At 39.5% G+C, this 23,380-nt stretch overlaps 1 protein-coding gene across 1 annotated transcript in view; it reads left to right on the plus strand.

The window, feature by feature from the left end:
• The window catches only part of hcn1 (hyperpolarization activated cyclic nucleotide-gated potassium channel 1), a 76,965-nt gene that overhangs the window by 38,887 nt on the left and 14,698 nt on the right, over window positions 1–23,380 (plus strand). Inside the window, exons 4-6 of the mRNA XM_079365292.1 lie at window positions 4,603–4,821; window positions 11,608–11,754; window positions 16,400–16,640. Of these exons, the coding sequence (XP_079221418.1) occupies window positions 4,603–4,821; window positions 11,608–11,754; window positions 16,400–16,640 (607 nt within the window). The remainder of the gene's footprint in view (window positions 1–4,602; window positions 4,822–11,607; window positions 11,755–16,399; window positions 16,641–23,380) is intronic.

Below are 23,380 nucleotides of genomic sequence, written 5' to 3' on the forward strand. Positions count from 1 at the left end.
GGGAAAAAAAGTAGAAACTGCATTCTGTGGTGAGAATGTGTTAACACTGCAATGAGTCACTCTTCCCAGAGGACATAAAGGCTTCACAGCCAGAAACAGCAGCAAAATAACTCTGTCAATCTCGGAGAAGCCTGCAGGTTGTCACACTTAACACAAGTTCGCATTCTGAGGAAAATACATGTTTGTGTCTGTGCTGATTACTGCTATCGATGAACCGAACAGGGAGTGTGCTGACTGCTACAATAATAAGACACCAGACGAGCTGTGAGACACTTAACGGCAGGAAAGATACACAATGGAATCAAACCAGCACTTCTGCAGATGTTATTGCTGCAATCTTCATGCTGTAAATTTAGTCTCAGAATAACTGTGGACTATAAAATTTGAATCTTATGGAAATGTTGAACCTGCATCTTTGAGATGGTACACCAACTACTGGCTCGAATGCTTTTTTATTGTTTTCTATCTCCATATTTGTTGGTCCTAAAGGAAACATCTGCAATTTTGCAATATTCCAAGTGTGCAGCAATATTCCAAGTGTGCAACTTTTAGGAAAGCTGCTTTGCTGTCATTTTGTAAATCTGCAGCTCGATAATTGTCTCGTAAATTAGCATCTGAAATACCTGCTTAAAATCTGAGCAAAGCCACTTATGGCCATTTAAGGAGGCACTTCACGTTTTAATCCTAAAAGCTGGATAGATGTGAGTAACAATTTAACAGAAGGCTTTCTCCATAAAAAGTTACTCCTCTGTGTGAATGTCTGAGTCGATCTGTTATAAAACTGATCTTAAAGAATGCTTCATATATTAGATGATGAGTCCTACAGACGTAGTGTTATATGAATCTAGTTATATGAAGAAAGATTTATTCTTTTAGTGGCAATCTCCAGCTCAGTGGACAGTGACATACACTACATTTTAAGTGAACCAATGAGCGGCCCAACACTGGGTAAAGAGAATAATAAAAACACTTTCATATCAAATTCACACATTTAAATAATACGATTCAAATAGTTGGTGGAATCACAGATTTCTGTTATGGGAAGAATTGTTCATATACATTAATTGCTTAAGATAAAGAAACTGCAGTGAACATCTGTTAACAGCATGAACAGGTTCAGAATTAACATTAGGGGACGTCAATGCCGCTCTTATATGAATGTTTAGAATAAGAAGACAATTGATTGGTTTTCTCTAATCACTCAGCTCTGAGACTCTCAGTCATTTCCACTCTTATATATAGGCCAGACTTCATGCAGAAACTTCAACATCTTATAAATACTAGAAACAGCATTTTTTTTGCTGTTGCTGTCTTATTTAATTATTTGTAGCAACATATGGATATATAGATATATACCAACATATATACTGTATACCTGCTACCCTCCAGTACCAACATTGGCCCCGTAGTATCTGCCACATCCTGTCTTCTTTCTATACAAACATGATCAGAAAAACAACCTATGGCGCAATGACATGTGACACCAATTCCAATGCCATGTACCACCAATACAACAATAACATTATATGACGGTCTCTTCAGATGCAGTTATTCCCTGCTGGATGTGTTTATCTGTGCATCCAATGTGTACACGTACAAAATAACAAACACAAAAAAATGCAGCGACTCGGCTCAGCGTTTCAGTTTTCATCTGACAAGAACACACTTCTCTGTTTTTCCATGCATACAAATGTCAACACAAGCATTCTGCAGTGTGGCTCAATAACCATCTCAAGCACGCACACTAAATGTACGCATGTGAAAGGACACCTAAGGCCCATGACCCCACCAATGCTATTTGTTCCAGTTTCATGCTTGGGTGGGTTTGTTATCTTTGTGTGTGTTAAAAGATTATTCAGTGTGTGTAGTGTTAGACTGTAAAATACCACTTATTACTGCTCATAAAGTTTTTTCAAATAGGCCTGGACAACATGGCAAAATCTACGATATGGATATTAATTTCTATTCAAACAATGTTTGGCAATATGCAAACTAATGAGATGCAAGTTTGAGAGGCATCCGTTTAATGAAGGAAGAAACCGGAAGTTTTGTTCAACTTTTAGATATTCTCTTTTAACATGTGCTAAAATAATCTTATACCCTGCTTTAGGGCTCTCTTCATTTTTTTGGTTTTAGTTAAATGGGTATACTACTGAGCTACACAGTTCTTTTTAAGAATCACCATCACAATCATTTGACGAAACAGCCCAGGGAAGAGGTAAGGTATTAAAGTAGTGATGCAGAGAGTCAAGTTGGTAGGAAAATCCTTTTAAGGTGCTGTATCTTTAAAAAAAAAAAAATATATATCATCCATATTTTTACTGGTGATTTGATAATTGTATTACAGGAGTCAGAAATACTGTATGTTCCTATATTGATATCATTACTCAGCCCTACTTAAGACGCAAGAAGGAAACATACTACTGTTCTTATTTTTGCTGTGTGATTGGCTACTAGATGTATCCTTATTGACCAAAAATATCCATAAAGTATCACTGGTTTTAACGTAACTTAAGAAGAATAAATTCATCACCTCGCTTCTCTCAATGTTTCTATCTTAGTTTAAATTGTTAAAAAATGGCTTGTCCTGCCCCTGGAGACAGTATCTTGTTTGCTCTTTTGGAGAAAAACAAACACACTGAACTCTGTTTATTAATGCTGACGTGTAATTATCACAGTTTTCTAATCAGTATGGAGATAAGTCGATGAGTCATCCAGCGCACGTGATAAGCTGTAAATTTAGTCAGTTGCTAAATCCTAGATGATGAACAGCGAGGAGTCGAGCACAATGTAGACCATCGTGACAAAAGGAGGCTTAAAGAGATGTGATATATAACAATGCAGCATGTAACAGGAACTATGTCAACCAGTGGGAAATAAGACAGATTACCTATTTTCATTGGAGGTTTTTCTGCTTCTTTCATTAGATAATCTGTGTTGCGAGCTCGATGTTGTGTATGAAGGGTTTTTCTCAACATTCCCTGCTATCAGGAGGAGAAAATGTTCAAGGAGTCATCCACTCGGCTGTGCTTTTCAACCTGTACCAAAGAGCTGTCACTTTAGCCTTCAGTAAGGAACTCGCTCGGTTTCACAGATGTAGCCTTGATGGACCTGCTAAGCTGCTCATTGGTGATTTTACATGTCTCCAGGCCTAAAGTACAAGATTGACATCCACTGTATCAATAAAGAGTCTAATCCCTGCTGTGACTCTGAGACGTGACTTTTCCTGAGGCTGTAGGCATCAAACAGCAGGAGAAGAAAAAGAAATGACGATGAAAAGGTTGATTATAGAAATGAGTTACTTGTGAGCTCGGGTGCAGAAAAAGACGGGGGTCGTCTTTAGGCAGATCCAGAGTTATTTCACATTGTATGGGGAAAAGTCAAACTTGACTTGGGAAGTCTAAAAGAATTGCTTCAAGTTGTTGTACACTTAAAATCAAATAGTTTGACCGATATGTGGTCACGGTTGAAGTTTGGAACGGACAAATGTGTGTGAAGATAAAGTAAACTCAAATTGCTACATGTCTTACCTACCAGCCACTTGGCCAATCAGCAAACTATAACTTTGTGGTCACTTGATTACCAAACGTGGTCGTTGGATCTATTTGGCACTGGAACCACCCATTCCTCCAAATACTAAAGTCCTGTGTGTATATAATCTCACAAAGTAAATTGTCCATTAGACTTATATAACTATGCTATTCATATACATGAAGGCTGATCCTAAGTGGCAGAATTAAACTCCTGCCTGGCAGCATATATCCTTGTTTCCTTGTCTGCAGCGACTTTTTCAAACAACTTGGTCTGACGAGACAACAATGAAATGGCTTCTCATAAACCCAGCTGGACACATTATTAGATAACAGCAGCCTCATGAACTCAACTCACAGTCATTGTGTAGTTAAAGGAACATGATACGTCACTTTGCGGGTAGAACACATGTTGTGAATGATAAAAGGGAACGACTCTCAGCCAGCACAAATCACGTCCTCGGATTGTAACAGAGAGCTGTTCAAGAGTCCTTCGTGACACTTACTTTATGTGCAACAGAAAGCCTGTTGTAGGCTAAAGCAGATACGTTACAAGACTGTCAGCTCTGTCTTCCCTTCCTCTCAGCCCTGTTTGTCTCTCCTCTGCCTCTGAGTTCTGTTACGACACTTGTGAAAACTGAACCTCTGAGAGATGGCAGAACAATCCAGGCCATCCCTCCCCTTCTTTCTCAGCGCCACATGCTGTGAAGGAGGGTTTTTAAGGGAAGCAGGGCCTCAGACGTCTGTAAATAATGCAACTTTGAGCACTTTAAATATGAGCTGTTTTCCAACCATGGGACGGGGGGTCGTCCAGGGAGGATTTTGAGAATGTTGCATTTGATTCTGAAAGAAAAAAAAGAAAAAAAGACAGGTAGAAAGTTCAGCTGCCTAGTACAGGCTTTAGTGTAAATATTAATGGACTAATGGAGTGGTCAACCTGGAACACAGCAGTTTAAATTTTAACAGCAATTTTAAATCAATGTTAAATAACCTTCCTTATCCGATTTGCCATGCAGTAACTCCCCCCTACCCCTTTCTGTCTCTCCATTCCCCTTTCTTTGCATCCTTGCAGAATGTTTCCTGGGGTAAGCAGTACTCCTACGCCCTCTTCAAAGCCATGAGCCACATGCTGTGCATCGGGTACGGTGCCCGGGCGCCTGTCAGCATGTCCGACCTGTGGATAACCATGCTGAGTATGATTGTTGGGGCCACATGCTATGCCATGTTCGTCGGCCACGCTACAGCTCTAATCCAATCACTGGACTCTTCACGAAGGCAATACCAAGAGAAGGTAAGAACCAAACGGCAGACATTATTGTACGAGACACCTGAGGATTCACATGATACTGTATAGAATTTCAATTAAGTAAAACGTTTTGAATAAAGGGAACACAATGGTATGAATTACAGATCATTAATGTGTCAAGGTAAGTAAGACCCACTGGGAAGGTCTTAAAGTATTATTCTAAGGGGTTTGCCCTTTACAGCTGCCTACACTTCCTGCTCATGGAGCTCGACTTAAATTAGGTGATCTCGCTGTGGCCCTGTGGACCAGGGCGTGGAGCTTTACAGATCACAATATCTGCGGTGAGGACCAGGAAAGAGGATTTTCTGTCCCCATGCAGATCTTACATTACCATAGGGGTGAAAAGGTCTTCAACATAGGCCGCCTTGTTGTCTGAATGTTGCCAGTAAACACGTTTTATTCTTTACTTTCAATTCCGCCGCATTACATCACTTTTATTTTTGTTGCATGGAGAGTGATTATCCAGCGCTTCAGCCGAGCCACCATCTGTGATCTGTACTGAGGGGGGGCCTGGGCGATTCCCAGAACACAAGGCCATGACTGATGCGGTGTGCTCGCACGCAAGTGCCTTATTTCGAATTCCCGAAAATGTTCCTGTGCTTACATTGCAGATTTCCATGTGCAAACAGCATTGTAGTGCAGGGGATTACAATTCTCTATGGTATGTTTTGATCTACTTAAGGAAATACTGTAGTTATGATTAAAACGAAGAGCTGATCCCTAACCTATGTGATTACAGAGATGATGTAAGCTGCAACAGACGGAGCCATCCAACATAAATATAGGAATGTTCTGATGCAAATGAAAAAAATGACTTTATTCAAGGTCATTGTAGGAGGATGACTCACATAAAACAGAAGTGAGGTTTAATTTCATTTAGTTTTCAAGTTGATAAATAAATATCTACACTTAAAGTTCCAGCTGGTCCATAAGCAAATAATTAAATAATCATTTAAGTTAATGTCATGATTTCAAACAATAGTACATTTTTAATCCTAAAGCAGAATCTTTTTAGAATAAAGAAATCTGGTGGCATAATCATGGAAAGCTGTGATGTGTTGTTTTTTTGGGGGGGCCATGAAATAAATAGACCAAATTAATATTTTCATATTTTCACTATGGTATTGTTATTTTTTGTATTGCTTATCCGGCCTACAGTTTACAGTCTATCAATTGAAGATTTTCAGTTCTTTAACAAACTCAATAATGCCAAGAAATATGTGTACTAGTTACAGCCTTGCATTTTATGTTTGGGCCATTACACATACACCAGCGCACACACTGAGGGAGGCGATTGACACACAAAGCACACTTCAGTTATCCTTCAGAAGGTTGTAGCCATAATTCTTATCAGGGAAGTGGCAGAGTCACCTTGGCCATGACTGTAACAGGCCATGCTAAAATACCACTTCATTAATTTACACATGCACATAAAAGCATTTAACCATTATCAATCCATTCTTAAACGATGGCCTAACCTTGCAAGCTGTTTCCATGGCCAAAGCATTTCAGAGAAACAACCTTTCTGTGTGCTTTTGGTACAGTGTTGCAGTGTGGTGATCACAGAATCTGATAAGTAGTAAATGTTGCCTCATTTTCAAAAGTTAAGTCTGAAACCTGCTTTTTCTCTAACGGCCAGTCGTTCCAAAATAAGGTTGGGAACCATATAAGTACAGTATAGGGTGCAGCTTGCGTCATCAGATGGAACAAAACAAATGTGAATATGCTACACGGGGAACACGGATGCTGTGGGGTCCCGGACGTCACTCTTTCGTGCAGCCTGTCGTTGAATCATAAAGATCAGCATCAGGAAAGCAATCTGTGATTTCTTTTAAAAGATACAAATAGAATTTAATATGAGGGAAAGAGTCAGCCACATTTCTTATTATGAACTTGAGAGAAATGCGAATAAACGGAAAAACTTGAACTTGGTCAAATTATGCCATGGAAGTAAAAAATACATGAGCGTACGATTTCACTCTTTGATAGATCAAAAGAAAGACAAAGAAAATGTCATCCACCAAATAATCACCAAATCTTCCTGTGAAAAGCGTGAATGTTGATTGACACTGATGAAAGACTCAACGCTTCAGGGCAGAAGATGTGGATGTGGTGGGACACAGCCTGCTCAGTGAAGACCCCTCTCTGCTGGAATCTTGACTTTGCAAAATGTTCCTGGAATCGGTGGCATGGTTATTTAATTCTCAGCAGATGATAATTTCTCCATGAATTTAAATTACTATAACCTAAAATGATTTTGATTGATAAGATTCACAATGTCACAGCAGATTCCACTTTAAGAAAATTAATGACAGCAGGTTGCCCAAAGCAAACAAGTCAGCCGTTTTAAGTTTGCTTTAGTGACATGTGTCGTGCTCAGTATGTATGTACATCTGCTTCCCAGCAAATCTGCTTAATCTACATCCCACTCTGGCCCCTCAGCATCCCTGCAGACATTGAAGTGACAGCTTTGAGGCTGTGAATGCCATGCTCGTGGTAACAGAGCCTCAGTGTGGAGCCAGATACAGCGAGGGCTGATTTGCTGCGTGGCTGTGCATATCATCGGAGCAGGCTGACGAGCAGCAGGGATGAGTTCAGGGTGCTCAGTCATTACATCTATCACTGCCACAGCTGCGGGGGTTGGATACACAGATGCTGAGATGGATGCCGGTGAAAGGTTAGAGGTTAGCTCAGGACAGAAGATGTTTATGGCAAGGACAGAAGATGAGGACTGAAGAGGAAGAATGATGGGAGCAATCATTCTTGTCTTTTTCACTAGGGCTTACTTTCAACAGCAAAAACCATGCCCTTAGTTGACTCGTTATTACGTCTTCTTCTTTTTTTATTACATACACTTTGTCCAGAATCATATAAAAGTAAACACATATGCAAACACTTTAAAAATAATTACTAAGAGATGGAAAGAAAGAAAACAAACGAAGAGAGAGAAGGAACGTGGGATTTGTGGGAGCAGGCGGGAGGGAGTGATGATGCAAAGCATGCATAATCTCTAGACGTGCCTGCTGTGATGCCCTGGTGCTGAATCACTGTAAAACAGCATACAGCTGTGTGTCATCCAGCAGATGTTGAACTGTGCCTGATCTTATATACAAATACTAAATCAGTAATGTAAACCTGACTTTACTACCTTTCTGACCTTGTATAGATTACTGTGCTGCCTAAATTTGGTCTTAGAAATGGTCAAAATAAATGTTAAAGGACATAAAGAATCGCAAACTAGTCTGTAATTGTGCAAATTGAATGTACAGCAATCTTGTTAGAATAAGTGAATTAAAGACTTAAATCTTCATGCGTCCATTTAAATGGGGGGAAAAAATGATGTACTTTAAAAAATGACAAGCAGTCATGCATTTAGAGAAGAGTTTGGCATTATTGGCAACTTCAAATATGAAGCTAAAGCAAGGAGATGTTCATCTTAGCTTAGCCTAATGATAATTTGTTGTTGTTTGCTGAATCTAAACAAAAACTGAATAAATACAAAACAGTAGGTATTGGACCAGTGGAGAAAAGAGAATGAAACAAACAATCTCCTTAATAAACCTCAGCTTTTTTAAAATCCGCTTTGGGAAGCCCAAGCTAGCTGCTTCCTGCTTTTTTAGCCTCTATAAGCTAGTATCTGAGCTTACTGTCTGCTGGCAGTAGTTTGAACTTACAAACATAAGAGCTGTATAAATCTTTTCATCAGTATTTTAGTATGATCGTGAATTTCCTCCTAACAAAATAAGTCTCGATTATTCTTCTCCATTTAGTGATTAAAAAAATATCTGAATGGTTTCTTATTTTTTAATCAGAACAGCTCGTTTCTAGACGACACAAGCAGGAGTTGAAATCAAAATATAAAGACTACATCAATAATGTTTCAGTCTTTCGTTCTGTCTGCACATTTCATCCCATCTTGTTATATTTAATTGGAATGTAACCCATTCTGCCAAAGGCTTATATAAGAACATACTATTTTACAAGGGATGCTATTTTCTGCAGATAAAGTGCCCCTCGGGGTGTAAAATATGAACAGGAATGCAGAAGCAGGTTTAAACCTGATTCTTCATCCCATGGTGAATGTAGGCCTGACTATCTCCAGACAGACAGAATGAGAGAAACAAATAGAAGGGTAATGGTTAAAAAAGGAGTCAGCATTGATCCTTCATGATAAACCAAAACAAAATTCGATTTGTGTGGGAGGGGAAATTATGTCATCATTATGAAAAGCTGATAAACTAGCGGCCAGACTCTGTAACCATTGACCAGCCTGTCAAAATGGCCTTGTCGCAACTTTTTCACCAACACAATGACAGAATCAGAAGAGAAATCAATAAGAGAGGCATTCACCATATCAATACGGCAACCGTTTGTGCTGATGTCACAATTAGCCTGGGGAGCTCATGTGATGTCATCATGTTATGTAGTTTTGCAAGGTTGAAATTCAAAGACATTTTGGGAATATGACAAATCCCTGCATCCGTTTTGATTAGTAGTAAAAAAAAAAAAAAAAAAGGAAAAAAGATATAACTGATTAGCTTTCAATAGGCAACTGCTTACTGTTCTGTATATAGCTACAATCTAATATAGCATGTTCACCTTAATCTGTATATCATAATCTGCTGCATATATTTGTTTATTTATTAGACCTCTTTATACCTAGCATCCCATTCATCCATATATAGTCAATAATTAGCATTTTGTATCTATTCCGTAAATTCTGTAACTACTTCTGTACATCCATAGATTCTTGCACTTCCTGCTTATTGCACCTCTGGTGAGATGCCAAATCTCATTTCGTTGCTCTATACTTGTATATGCGTTATGACAATATAGTTGAATCTCATCTCATCTCAAGACAACCAGTTCCTGTCTTACATCGCCGTTGAATACATGCTGATATAAATGGCAAAGCTGAAAAAGGTCTGCACACCTGCCCAATGGGCAATTTTGTTAAAACATGGAAACAAAACATACAAGATCTTCCTCGGGCACGACAGGAAATACGTAAATCTTACTCACTGCTGAGTCCCAAAAGCTTATATTTGAAATAATACAAAAAGTTGCTGACTTTGCTGTTAGCATAGCATATTTTTCCATCAGATTTTAATCTTAATTTTCTGACCCATTAAGAAGCGACCAATTGTAACAACTGGTCGAATTCCTACTCTCATACATTTTGCAAACCTGGAAAACAGTCTAATATTATAACAGGATTGTAGCTTCATACTCTATAGATGGTTCCACAGACACACTGTTACTATGGTGACTGGGTAAGCTGAAGTGATGGATTGAGACATTGTTTGTGGTGTCATTCTAGCATCAAACTATCCATAGAGCCTGAACCTGGACTTGGCAACGAACCTCTAGCCACTGTTGGCACTCACCTACATTACAGATCCACTGTGATTACCAGAGACAGTGTGAGAGACAGTGTTTGTTTTCAAGAGTCAGGGACCTCAGACTGTCTGGGAAGATTGTTTTCACAGCTCTGTCTGTGGAAAAAAAAACCATGTGAGGAAACTAATCAAAGTAGAAGAGCTGCAAGTATTTTCTTTCTCCTCTCTCTTTAGGGCTTACACTTGCCTTAAAGGTTAATATAGACAGATTTTTTTAGCCAACCAAAAATTCAATTAATTACCAGATACAGGATAGTTCTCCCATCTTTATTAGTGACAGTGTTGCACAACCGGAAAGGTCCAGCATCCAGCCATGCATAAAAAGAAGGGAAAAAAAAAAGTACAGTCACCGGCCATCTGGCTTTCTGATAGTGTGGCCAACAATACTTCATCCTTTTCTTCATTTGTATTTCCCTCTCTAATCCTCCTTTTCTCAGCATCCCCATTTCCATACAATTGTGTACTAAACAAGCATTTGTGTATGTATTTTCAATCAAGCTTCGGTGGAAACAAACCCTTCAATTCAAAGGTTATATAGTATCTTGTGCTTTTTGGGAATTACCTGTTAAGTAAGTAAAGTAAACATGATACTATTTTCCTGCTTCAAAGCAGAACATATAAGCATCAAAAAATCATTTTCAATCATTTTCACAAAAAATGGTCGACACTGCTGCATTAAAAATGACAGTGATTGTTATAAATTGTACAGGGATTTGTGAGTACATTTTATGACCTCATCTTGTCATATTATAACAATATGAGGACGTTTATAATCATTTATGTCTGTGATTTTGCTTGATATTTTTTGTGTAATAAATGTGAAGTTTTGAATAAACAATCTGTAATAATAACACATGCAATTCATTAAGGGAAGCCTGTATGATTTTGTGCTCAGTAAGTGAGAAATAGAGACATCCTCTCCAAACACCCGAAAAACGTTTTTGCACCCATGTGCTGGAAAAAGAAGTATCACAATAAAATATTCAGATGAAACCATGCAAATAATTATCACTTCATCAAGCTCTAAAATCTCTCCAGGATATCAAGTCAACTTGCTAGTTCACATCATAGCTCACTTTCCTATTAGGAGGATGCTTCCTGCATGGGCGAGATAATCAGAACTGCTACCTTGGTCTGACATAGCCCCGGGCTTGTACTCATTCGTTCACCACCTGCCTCGCTTGTTCTGTCTCTGCCTCCACACACAGAACCGGGACGTGGCACTGTGAGAGCACCGATTGTCCTCAATACAGAAACATGAGGACAGATTATGTCAAGGCTGCATTTTCCAGGAGCTTTGTTGTATATTCATGTGTACTAACCCCAGGATGTATGCTTGGAACTGAGATCTTTTCTGTTTCTGTGTTTCCAGTACAAACAAGTGGAGCAATACATGTCCTTCCACAAGCTTCCAGCAGACATGAGGCAGAAAATCCACGACTACTACGAACATCGCTACCAGGGCAAGATCTTCGATGAGGACAACATCCTTAGTGAACTCAACGACCCCCTAAAGGAGGTGAGACAGTTTCTCTCTAAAACTAGAATTCCAGCACTGGATCTTTCACTTGGTGACATTTATAAATCTCTTTGAGGTTTTTCCATTTGAAGACTGGGGTTATATTTTTAGAACAGATGAAAAAAAAAAAATGAAAAAACACCTCAAATGAAAAAATAAATTAAAAAAATGCATGTGGGTGGGTTTAAGTTTGGGAATATGAATGACTTTAGTTACTAAAGAGAAACATGTGACAGCTCATGTCAGCTCCTCGTAATAGGTCAGAGAAAAACAATGAAGACTGAAAAGTGTCCTTACCTCTGAACCTATCTAGCTGGAACATTCAATAAAAAAACAGATGTGTGAAGATAAATTGTGGTTATGCCATCTGTTAAAAACATACAACTTACTGTACATCATTTCCTAAAATGACTAATTGGTAATTTGTTTGTTTTTTGTGGAGTCAGTGACCATTTTTTGAGTTCTTGGCTGACCTCCTTCATCAGCAGATTATATGGGTAATTATGCATGGGAACAAGGGAGACAGGAGGAGTGAAATTCAGAATGAGTTTAGGATTCGTGACCATCCCTCATGTAGCCCCATTAAGTCACCTTGCAGAGTGGAACAGGGAGGCGAGGGGGGAGTCGCTGCAAGATCCCAGACACTCTCAGGGAGGTGCAGGGATTTAAAGGTACGGCTTCCTACACAGAAAAATCCTGCAGGCTTAGGTGCCAGTGCAGAGCAAGCAAAGTTAAAAAATCTGCATAGAGACAGCGTCACATAAAGGGGGCTGTATGCCCTCTGGTACTGACTGGTAAAAACAAAGTGAGTCTCGACAGAGCAAAAACAGGACACACAAACTAGCTTAGGTTGCTGCTTTACTGAATAACTGTTCTCAAGAAATGTCAGGTATGTGTAACTTCAGCAGCCTGTTCCTCCAAGAGACAGCTGAAGAAGCTGACTGATTCAGAAGCTACTCTGTGACTCCTTTTCTACATACGACACCACTGTTAAGTATTTTTTGTATCAAATCCCAGAGACTTGAAATAACCGGCTTAAATAATGCTACAATTGAAAAATGCAGTTTCCTGCTCTGTTCTAAATGAGGTCCCCGTGGATCGGATACTTTTCCTGCATGTTTACCAGCTCAGCTGCTGTGTTTCACATTGTTGGCTCAGGGTTTTTTTGCACAGGAAGATATGCAAAATATGAACACAGTTTGTTCTGCCAACAGAGACACTTTTGGCTGGTTTATAGTCTTAATGCTTGGGGAACTGCTAAACTGTGATACTTCCTAGATGAGATGCATCGGAGTCTTTTTTCTAGTCATACATCACAGAACGATGTCCTCGAGTATTGATCCAGTAATATTTCCATCATCTTTCTATTGGCAGTATGTGTTATTATCCAATTTGGTAGAAACCCAAGAACAAAGGAATAGAAACTTTTTAACAAAATACAAGAAAGCTTGAACTTTACCTACTGTACAGTATACCTACTGTAACAACTTACCAACATGACAGTTCAAATACAAATTTACATTTATTGGTCCCATACACAATTCTAGTACAATGAGTAGAGAAATGCTTTTGTTACCTGTCCAGCCAATGTTTTGAACACATTATTTACATAAAATACATTGAAAATACAAAATAAAGAGTTCAAAATAAAATTTATATAATAGTTTGAGACATATGGGAAACACTACCAACAGGTATTGTGCATGTCGTGCATTTTAATTGTGCCATTGCTACCTGAAAGGGGTGTGTGTGTGTGTGTGTGTGTGTGTGTGTGTGTGTGTGTGTGTGTGTGTGTGTGTGTGTGTGTATCCTTCTCTCTTGTTCTCAGAGCATCATTTTTTAAAGACCAATTCCAACCTTCATCAATATGCCTACTTCACCTCCCTGGGTGACCTTGCTTTTGCCATTTGAATCGTTTTAGACTAAAAGCAACTGTCACACTTTACAACCAGGAATAAATTAAAGCTGACTTAATTAGATACCTCATGATTTGTCAGCGTGGCACAGCTAATGGCATCCTCTCTGTTATGCAAGGTTCTGCCTCTTTGACCTCTTGTAAAGTGTCCATAACTTTTGTTTGGAGAGCTACAAAGAGCAGTATTGTATTTGTATTTCCACAGGCTGTGTGCTAGTCTCTCACCATTTAGCTCCAGAAATCAATAATTCTCTTCAAGCCAGCCCATTCCTGTTTGACACACTGGGACAGTATCAGAGGCTTATTGCCGCTGAGTGTTGAAAGTGTTTTTTTTTTCTGTCTGCACCATTTTTGGGGTGCAGACTTAACGGTCAATGTGGGATCAGAATCAGCTCCTCTCAGCAGCCGCAGACTGGTTTTGATCTGAAGAAGGGCTGTGAAATCAGTCCAAGTATACTTCAGATGATTTTGGCAAGTCGTCTATGAGTCTACGGGCCAGGTGTGCCTGATTCAGCCCACTGTTGGCTCAAGCAATTATGAATATAACAACTGTGCTTCAGTGGATGGAACAGCTCTGGGGTTTGGTAGGGGTTGGGAAGGTTAAAGTCAATGAAGCTTACAGCAAGGTCCTCAGTTAATCATCCCTCTGTGCAGCCATGGAAAATGGCAGAATTCATTTCAAATTGGATCAGCTGAGACATGAGATGTTGTTTTAGCTTTCTTTATTTTACTTCATCACTGGGTCTACAAATTCTTTCAAATAAGCCTGTGTTGGTTTGTTGTCACCATAAAAATCAATATGCAGTGAATTCAAACTTGCTGTGTCAGGTTATCCATCAAATTGAGCTGTTTTGATTTAGTACTGCCATTGTGGAGAAAAACACTTTAAAACTATGCTTGGTGTTGCTTTAAAGAGCGCATTTACCTGCAATAACTTATTCTCATGGATTTCATTTGTCACCATAAAGCAGAATTGTACAGCTCATGAATTCTATGGTTCCTGACACGGGACAATAATGAATGATGTAAGACATTGCTCTCTTTGATGGATATTGTGTCTTTGAGAGTAAGAATTCTGTGTGTTGAATAAGAACAATAATACAACTTTATTTGTAAAGCACTTATCAATGCAGGTAACAACGAGCTTCACAAGAGAATAAAAGTAAACACAATCCAAAGAGATAATTAAAGGCCACCAAATGAAAGCATCCAGACACATAGAGTTACGATGAAAAGAGGAAAGCTAAGGACTTTTTCTAGTCTCGAGTGAGTCTTAAGTAGAGAAATAAAACAAGGAACTGAATCTGTAAGTCTGATCTCCTCTGGCAGTCTGACAGCTAAAGCACTGGCACATTTGTTTTTTAGCCTGAACCTTGAAACAGCCAGTAAAGCACTACCAGTCAATCTCAGACTGTACCCTGGTTCAGAGGGTCTGAAATGTTCTGAAATGTCGAAAGGGGCCAGTCCATGTTTGGCCTCAAATGTAATAAGACAATTTTAAAATCAATCCTAAAATCAGCAGGCAACCAGAGTCGGGATGCTGAGATTGGGATGATTTGCTGGTCCTGGTTAAAGGCGAGCTGCAGCATTGAAGCAGAACTGTCTTAAGGCGGCGGATTAACTTTTGACTGGTGTATAGCGAGTTGCAGTAGTCGAGGCAAGTGAAAATAAAAGCATGAGCTTCTCCAGATCTGATAAAAAAGGACTGTAAAACCTTCTTCACCTAATGCTTAACATCCAAGTCCTGATCAAAGACCACAGCAAGGTTTTTGGCTAATGTGTTAGCTTTCCAAGGTGATTGGATTCCTTTGGATGGGTGGCTGCTGACAATAACATCAGATTTTGTGTCAACAAGTTGTCAAAAGTTGACACCCATGATTTTTAGCTGGAAGACACTCAGGAGGACAGTAGCTATATATGACTGGTCAGCAGGTGTAATGTGGAGAGTTGTGGCCATCTGCAATGAAATTGGACATTATGTATAGCTGGAAACTAATGGGCGAGCATGTGACATAACTGTCAAGCTGTTTCGCTGCCCCCCCCTTTCTTTCCTCTTTTTCGTATTTATTCCCTGCCATATGACAAATCTTTAAATAGGCAAAGCCAAAGATTGTTTCCCCACGAGGCCTCCTGGCTGGGCATGAAAACTGCTTACTCTCTAATTCATTAGTTCTGGTGCATGATTGAGGTCAAAGCCCCGTGGCATTAGCTGACACCGGCATCTGAGTCCAGTGTGCTATAACATTTCTAGCTAGGAAGCATCCCCGAGATTGGTTATCTCTCTGTTAATGTCCTGTTGTCACTGGAGGAGAGTTATCCGTCACAGGGGGTCAACAACACACCACAGTGAGATTCCAAATGCCCCGGCGCTCCATCTGCACAGCAACAGAGACGTATGGGTAAACAGACAACACGCTCCTAATCTCCTGCTGGGTCTGAGGGGACAGGATGAGAGCCGAGACGTGGCCTGCAGCCGGCACCACAGGGCAAACTCATCAGGATGTAGCACCCTTGCCAGAAAGTTTCTTCTCAGGGGCGATGGGAAGTGCTTTAGAAGTATTAGGGATAAAGCAGCAATATGCATCCAATTCATTTATAACCAGAGATAAAAGCAGCAGAGATGAAGGATTTGTGGTGTATTATGTCTGACTTCATAAAAAACCCCACAAAAAAAACCTATTTCGTTTAAAATGCTGAATTATGACCAACTTCTCCCTGTATCTTCCACAGGAAATTGTCAACTTTAATTGCCGGAAGCTCGTGGCCACCATGCCTTTGTTTGCCAACGCAGACCCCAACTTTGTGACGGGGATGCTAAGCAAGTTGAAGTTCGAGGTCTTTCAACCCAACGACTACATCATCAGAGAAGGCACGGTCGGGAAGAAGATGTACTTCATTCAACATGGTGTTGCAAGTGTCATCACAAAGTTCAACAAGGAGATGAAACTGACGGATGGATCCTACTTTGGAGGTATGAACAAAAACGGAGACGTAGTTTTATATTCAAGGTTGTATTTGCTATGTACGTAAAAAGATATGGGCAAAGTAAACCTTATGTCAAAACATTTTTGGAAAACATGGTTTACTAAGGGCTTTCCTTGAAACAAGCCATGAAGGAAACTGGAAATGAACAGGTGGTGGCTAAATGTAAAGGACTGAAAATTAAGGAAACTAAAGGAATATTTCCAGCATAGCCAGTTTGTAAACATGTTTTTTAGAGGGGATTTAAGCTGAATTTACTTGTGTTCATTGTTAGCATGTAATTGCAAATGTGAATAATACATGTTGCTGCTGTCGTGCTTGAACACTACCCTAACAGACACACATGGATCCCTGCAGTTTTCTCACATGATTGTATATCAAGACGTGATTTTTAGCCCCTGGTCGTGTGTTTGATGCTTTTTGAAGTTAACTTGCTGTGGATGAAGATTCTCATTAACCAGTGTTGGACGTTAGTCAGTTTCCGCAGTTACATAACCACTCATCTGGCTGTTGGAGTAGGCCAAGGCGTGGATCAGGCATCCCTTAGGACACACAGAGGTTCCTCCCCCACCCTCACACTCTGGTACACATGCATGAACTCTTCTCCCCCCATCCATACGTTCCTGCTGCTGCCTATTGGCGCTGACAAAGAGCAGCATATCATTCTTTGCCTGTAAAAATCAGAAGCCCGTTCTTCACTTTGTTCTCTGCTCTTTCATTTTCTGTCTTCCCCAACGCTCTGGGTTTTTTTTCTCTCAGAATAAGTTCCATTACCTCTCCAAAACATTACAGACAGCATTAATGATTTAAAAGTCAAATGTAATCTAATTGCAAGTTGTTTACCCCGACATGACGTAGTCTGTCTGCAGATTTTGTCAATGTGAAAGCTAAGCAAAGTTTCCTTTTTTAGAGGTTCTTGCATATTTTATCTCACGAGTTCATCCCCACTATGGAAGCAGGCTGAGGAGTCTAAGAATACCTTCGCTTTGGTGTCTCTGCTGCATGCAGTGCTTGTCTCACAGGCGAGCTGAGGAAGGCAGGGACTGAAAAAGAAAACGTTTGATTGTTCCTTCTTGTCCAAAGCACAGAATTGCTGTCGGAGTTAAGGGCTTAAAAAGATGGGATTGCCGGAAGAAAGATACATTTGGAATTCTACATAGAGTGGACATGACACATAGGAAGTTATGTGCCATCAATTAATCCTGTGGGACTGCAGCTCGAGAGATGTCATGCCACAGAACCATTGTGGCGCAGAACAAGTCGACCGTGTTGAAGAAACTAAGCGGAAATGTCAGGATAAAACCTTCGGCAAATAAGGCTCTGACAAATGGATCATAATGGCAGTGTATGTGGTTTCATTTATCAGGGAGTTTGAATGCTTTTGTTTTCAGTTCGAGGACAGCTAGATTAATGGTAGCTGACACTCTGAGTTTTGGACTCCTCTGAGAGCGAAAGAATATGCATTAAAGAAGACTAAAACATACCATTCTCTGTATTTCCCCCTGGTTTGATAATTTATTGATCCCTCGGGATCAATAAAGTATCTATCTATCTATCTATCTATCTATCTATCTATCTATCTATCTATCTATCTATCTATCTATCTATCTATCTATCTATCTATCTATCTATCTATCTATCTATCTATCTATCTATCTATCTATCTATCTATCTATCTATCTATCTATCTATTTATCTATCTATCTATCTATCTATCTAATAATGTATAGCATACTTTCATTTTCCAACTACTGTCTCTTTCAATTTAAAGTCACATAACTGTTAATGTTATTTAACCAGATTAATTCAAATGTGATGGAGTGGTGATTACAGGAACAGGAAATTACCCAGTATTGCGCATGCCTGGAAGCTCTATTTTTTGTTGTCATGGTGATGAATATGGTGACTTTATAGTATCGTATCTCAGTTCTGAAACCCTGGTTTTGTGACAACTCAAATCCATGTTGGGGCAGCTAAATAGAGAGATTTCTTTTACTCAGTACTTTTTGGTGACCAAAAAGTGAACTTACAGGGGAAAGTTTGGTCTTATACAAAATAATCAGTAAATGATGCGTCTACTTAAATGGTTGTTAAATAAGTAAGAACAAGTCTGCCAAATCAATTAAAACGACAGTATGTCAATGCTTATAACAGCTTTGAGGACTTGATTAGGTGTCAACATTAAATCATTTCATAAAATGACTAATCTGCACATTTACTGTTTTTGTCTGTTTTGAACAACAGTGTCCAAAGTCCTGTACCTGTACCAACATCAACCTAAACAAACTGCTCGCCTGAGAGCTGACCTCTGGAGAGAGAGATTCATATATCTCGGAAATGCATTGAGGCATTTAGACAGTTTTCACTTTTAAGGCATTTCTGTATGTTTTTTTTTTTTTTTTTTTTTTTTAAGCTTTGAATAAAACATTCTTAGGCTTGTTTTGTAACTAAATCATTATTTATTCCTTTTTTTAGTTTGCTATCTGGTTTGATCTCTTTCTCCAAATTATAGCTCTGTCCATTTTGATTCAGCAGAATACAATAGAGGTCTAAAAGTCCAATTAGTTAGGAAAATAGCTGAAGATGTAAATCTGATCAACAAAAGGGAAAGCAACAACCATATTACGCATTCGATGTTCTAGTTTAATCAAACATTAAATCTTTTAATTAAAAGATCTGTTCTCTCTGTCCAAATAAAAAGGGTGCACTTCTCATTCTACCGTGTTCTGTTGGTGACAGGCCACCTGCTGTTTCCTTCTGCCCAGCTGGTATTCCCCCCCCCCCGTTTGTTGGCATTAGCCATGAGCCCTGGGTTGGGAGCAGCTGTTTGCACCTCACTCTTCTCCCCTTTTCTCCTATGATTTCCACTCGCCTTACAACCAGGCCAATACGTGGCCGGAATAAGAAATCACAGAGACAGAAACAGAGGAAGAGAGAGCAGGTAACACAACCCGAGCCAGGCCACACAGAACTATTAGCATAGTAATGAGTAGGACATCTATGAGGACAGTGGGTCAAAAAGCACCTCCATCCACGGTCAACACTACGCCTGCATGCTAAAAAGATATCATAGTAATCACCCCTGGGCCACTGTAGATGGGATTACATATCGCTCTGCAGTGAAGTCACTTTGAGAATAAGAGACTAATAGAGTGTAATGTTAGGACAATGACAGCCAGTGGATGAAAATCCCTATTGGGCTTAAAAGTCTGAGTCATGTGGGACTTCCTCTCCTCAGTCCCAGTCATAAGGGGAGAAGGGCAACAAAGGCGGGGTTGGTTGCCATGAGAGTATGTGACACATGAAGTGATGGCAAATTATCAGCAATGCTCCCAGGGTCAGTGGTGACGCTCTGTGGCGAGGCAACTGACACGTGTCAAACGGTATTACGGGGTGCGTTAACAGGGCCTTGCCTCACACACACATTCACACACTCCTTGGAGTACAGATGTGCACGTTTCTTTTAAGATGACAGGGCAAAGAGGTTTAAAATGATGTGCTGTAATTCCTTATTTTTGACACCTGCCGGTCACAGCAGAGGGTAAATTCTGCACTTAAATTGTGCCTGAAGCATTTCGGCTGCAAGAATCAGTGAAGCAACACAGAAAGTGAAAAGAGAAGTCGAAGTTGTAAATTACTTAAAGAGTCACACCTTGATTATTAGAGTCTGGCTGTTTTTAACCATCACCTTACATGTTACCCAACATACTGTGCTGCATATAATGTTCAAAAAGCAGAGCCCCAAAATACAGAGCCTTCCTGCTCTTTGTCATCCATCTGTCAGCTCATTGTCAGCGTGATCCTTTCATGTTCCCAAACAATCACTCACCACTGGAGTTCAGTGTAGCCTGTCAGAGTGAATTAGCACAGTTTGAAACTGCTTTTCCAACAGAGGAGAGCAAAACCAGAGAAAAAAAGTTTTACATCCGACTGTTTCTTATCCGACTGCCATTAATCTGCTTCTGGTAATATGCAAATGCTCTGTCATCAGCAAAGAGGCCTGTGATTTGTTTTACTGGTATTGTAACATCTTGGTTGTATTCATGAGTGGGAAGCTGGCAAGACTTTTTTTTGACCCACTAGGTCAGGATTTCCATGGCAAATCTTATAAAAGAGCATTCTGTTAAAAAGTTCTTACATTTAGCAAACAGCTTTTCTAATAGCTAACATTTTAGTTAAGTATCATTATTTTCCCACAAAGCTGCAACAACAGGTTTTATTAGTTAAACAAGATTTTTTTTTTGTCCTATTTGAGAATACAGTAAATGCCGACCTAAACTAATATTCCTATTGTTTGCCTAATCTGAACAATAGTGACTAAAGTGCTCGACTGGCAGGAGTCTGAACAAAGTGCTCCCCTGAAACCTGACCTCAGGAGGCCTTATTTGTAATTCCAGGAAATGACTTTCGTCAGACAGCAAGTGCTCCTCGGGGATTTTTGGATGATCTCTTTCAGCTTTGCCTGAAACATTTTGAAGGTTATTCTGTTATTGTAATTAAGTTATTACCATACAGAGAAGGCAGGGCAACTTCAAATAGTCTTCAATTTATGTAAAAAAAAAAAAAGGAGAAGAATGGAAATATTTTAATTAGCTGCCTTTTAAAAACTTCATGAAGTCAGATATCATCCTCAGACAGAGCAGATGCAGCTCTTTTTCAGCTGGTTCTCGTCTCTTTGCTACACTAAGCCAAAATGGATGCGTCTGTCATTGACTTCCATGAAATGTGGAGCTTCAACCAGGAAGTAGTTGGCAGGAGTTCGCTTAGCATCAACATGTGAAGCTGAGGACAACATCGCGGCTAAAACTATCCAAAAGCAGCCATTTCAATAACCCACAGTACCTTTAATGTTTACTTATACCAGAGTGTAAAGCTACTTATACCTTTAGCAATGGCCGGGCTAGCTCTTTTGTCCTGTTACGAATCTTTATGCTAAGCTAACAGCTGCTGTCTCTACCTTTTCCTAATGTTCAGGCAATGAAGTCTTAAAAAAAAAAAATTCTATAGGAAGAAACATTAATTTTCAATAACTTCGACACATGCCTTTGAAAAGATTATTTTGCAGTTCTAACACTTTTGCTGTAAACATGATTTCTTACTGTACATGTTAGCTGGTTGGAACAACCCGATGAAAGATACTTAGTCACATTAATGGATTGTACTTTTTCTATCTGTATTAGAAATGTGTCTCCTGTATGAAATCAAATGAAGCCAGTGCTTCATCATGAAGTAACAGAGAAGGGCTTTTCTCGTTTACACAATAAAAAAGATGTCACTTAGGCAGAGGAAAAGGGAGTTTTTTCCATTATTACAGCACTGACACCTTCTTCACACCCACAGCTTCAGGGTGTTGCTCTCACACCTTGCACACTCTGTGCACTATTTTAATGACAGCTCATGGCATGGCTGAGAAAGATCACACCACGACAAGTTAACATTTAAGAATTTCATAAAGGTGGAAGTAGCAGATGTAGAATGGATGGAAGTACAGCATGTCAGTGGAGCTTGGGCGATGTTGGATGTTGAACAAGAATGGAAAGAAACAAAGGACACAAGAAGGGATAGATACAGGGAAGGGAAGAGCAAGGATGTGATATGAATGACGGTCTAGGTACAGTCGACTGTGCACTTTCTTCCTTGTGTAACTGATCCCTGAAGCATGAATCAGACGTGGTTACGATAAAGTGTTACATTCAACCCAATCTAATTCAGTTCAAACAACTTTATAATTCCCCTGAGGGGAAATTGGTTTGATTACAGCCTGACTGATAAATCAGATGGCAGATATTATCAGGCTGATTAAGACTGTGATACAACGATACAATCTCAGCTATTTTAGTGAGCACTGCACGAATACATCAGCAACGTCCAGTACCAACATGTTGCAAATATACTCATGCAATTTAGACAGTGTTCGGGAGTGTGCTTGTAATTTTTACAAGTTAAAAATCAGAAATTACTTATTATGTTGCCATTGTATAGAAATGGTATTAATAGTATTTGACTTTGACTTGTATCATATCTAAGTTTTAAATTCTGGTGATTCTATTGTATCTGTATATTTCTCTACATCTATAAACTGTCGTATAGTATCTACAGTTGCAGGGGCATATCCTCTCGACATAAGTTCAATTTGTTATCATTTGAATGCTGTTCAGAAAATGTAAGCACTTTCTGAAAGGGAGTATAGGCAATGACTAACTCTACTTAAAGAAACATTTCTGACATATTCAACTTCCTCTTGATTAAGTGAGCTTTGTGTGTTGGGTCAGAGTGGGGGACCTGTCAGGTCCCACTCACTTTTGAAAAGTTATTTCAATATTGCATATGAGAGGGAAAATGACACCCAACGTGACGCTAACAACCCTACGTTTACGATCGTTTGTTGTAGAGTTATTAGACGACCACTGTGCCAAGTCCTGTATGTTTTGCTCACATCTCTTCATATAAGATATCATAGTGACTGAGCATTGTACAGGAAATGCAATGTAACCATTCCCATGGTTGGTTGTACATTACATTAAAGAACTGAGGCACAGCATTGATGCATTGATGCAGCAATGCCTGACAGGCTTTTCTTTTAAAGCCGACTACTGTATGATATTATGGCTCCATTAGGCCTCAGCTGGATAATGAATTATCTTAGTGTAATGCAAGTGACAGCAGCTCTGACGACCTGCTCATTTTATTTACATTCCCATTAGCTTCTGCTGATGCACCTTTTGTTCT

The sequence above is a fragment of the Symphodus melops genome (assembly GCF_947650265.1).
Source record: "Symphodus melops genome assembly, chromosome: 16".
Taxonomy (NCBI): Eukaryota; Metazoa; Chordata; class Actinopteri; order Labriformes; family Labridae; genus Symphodus; species Symphodus melops.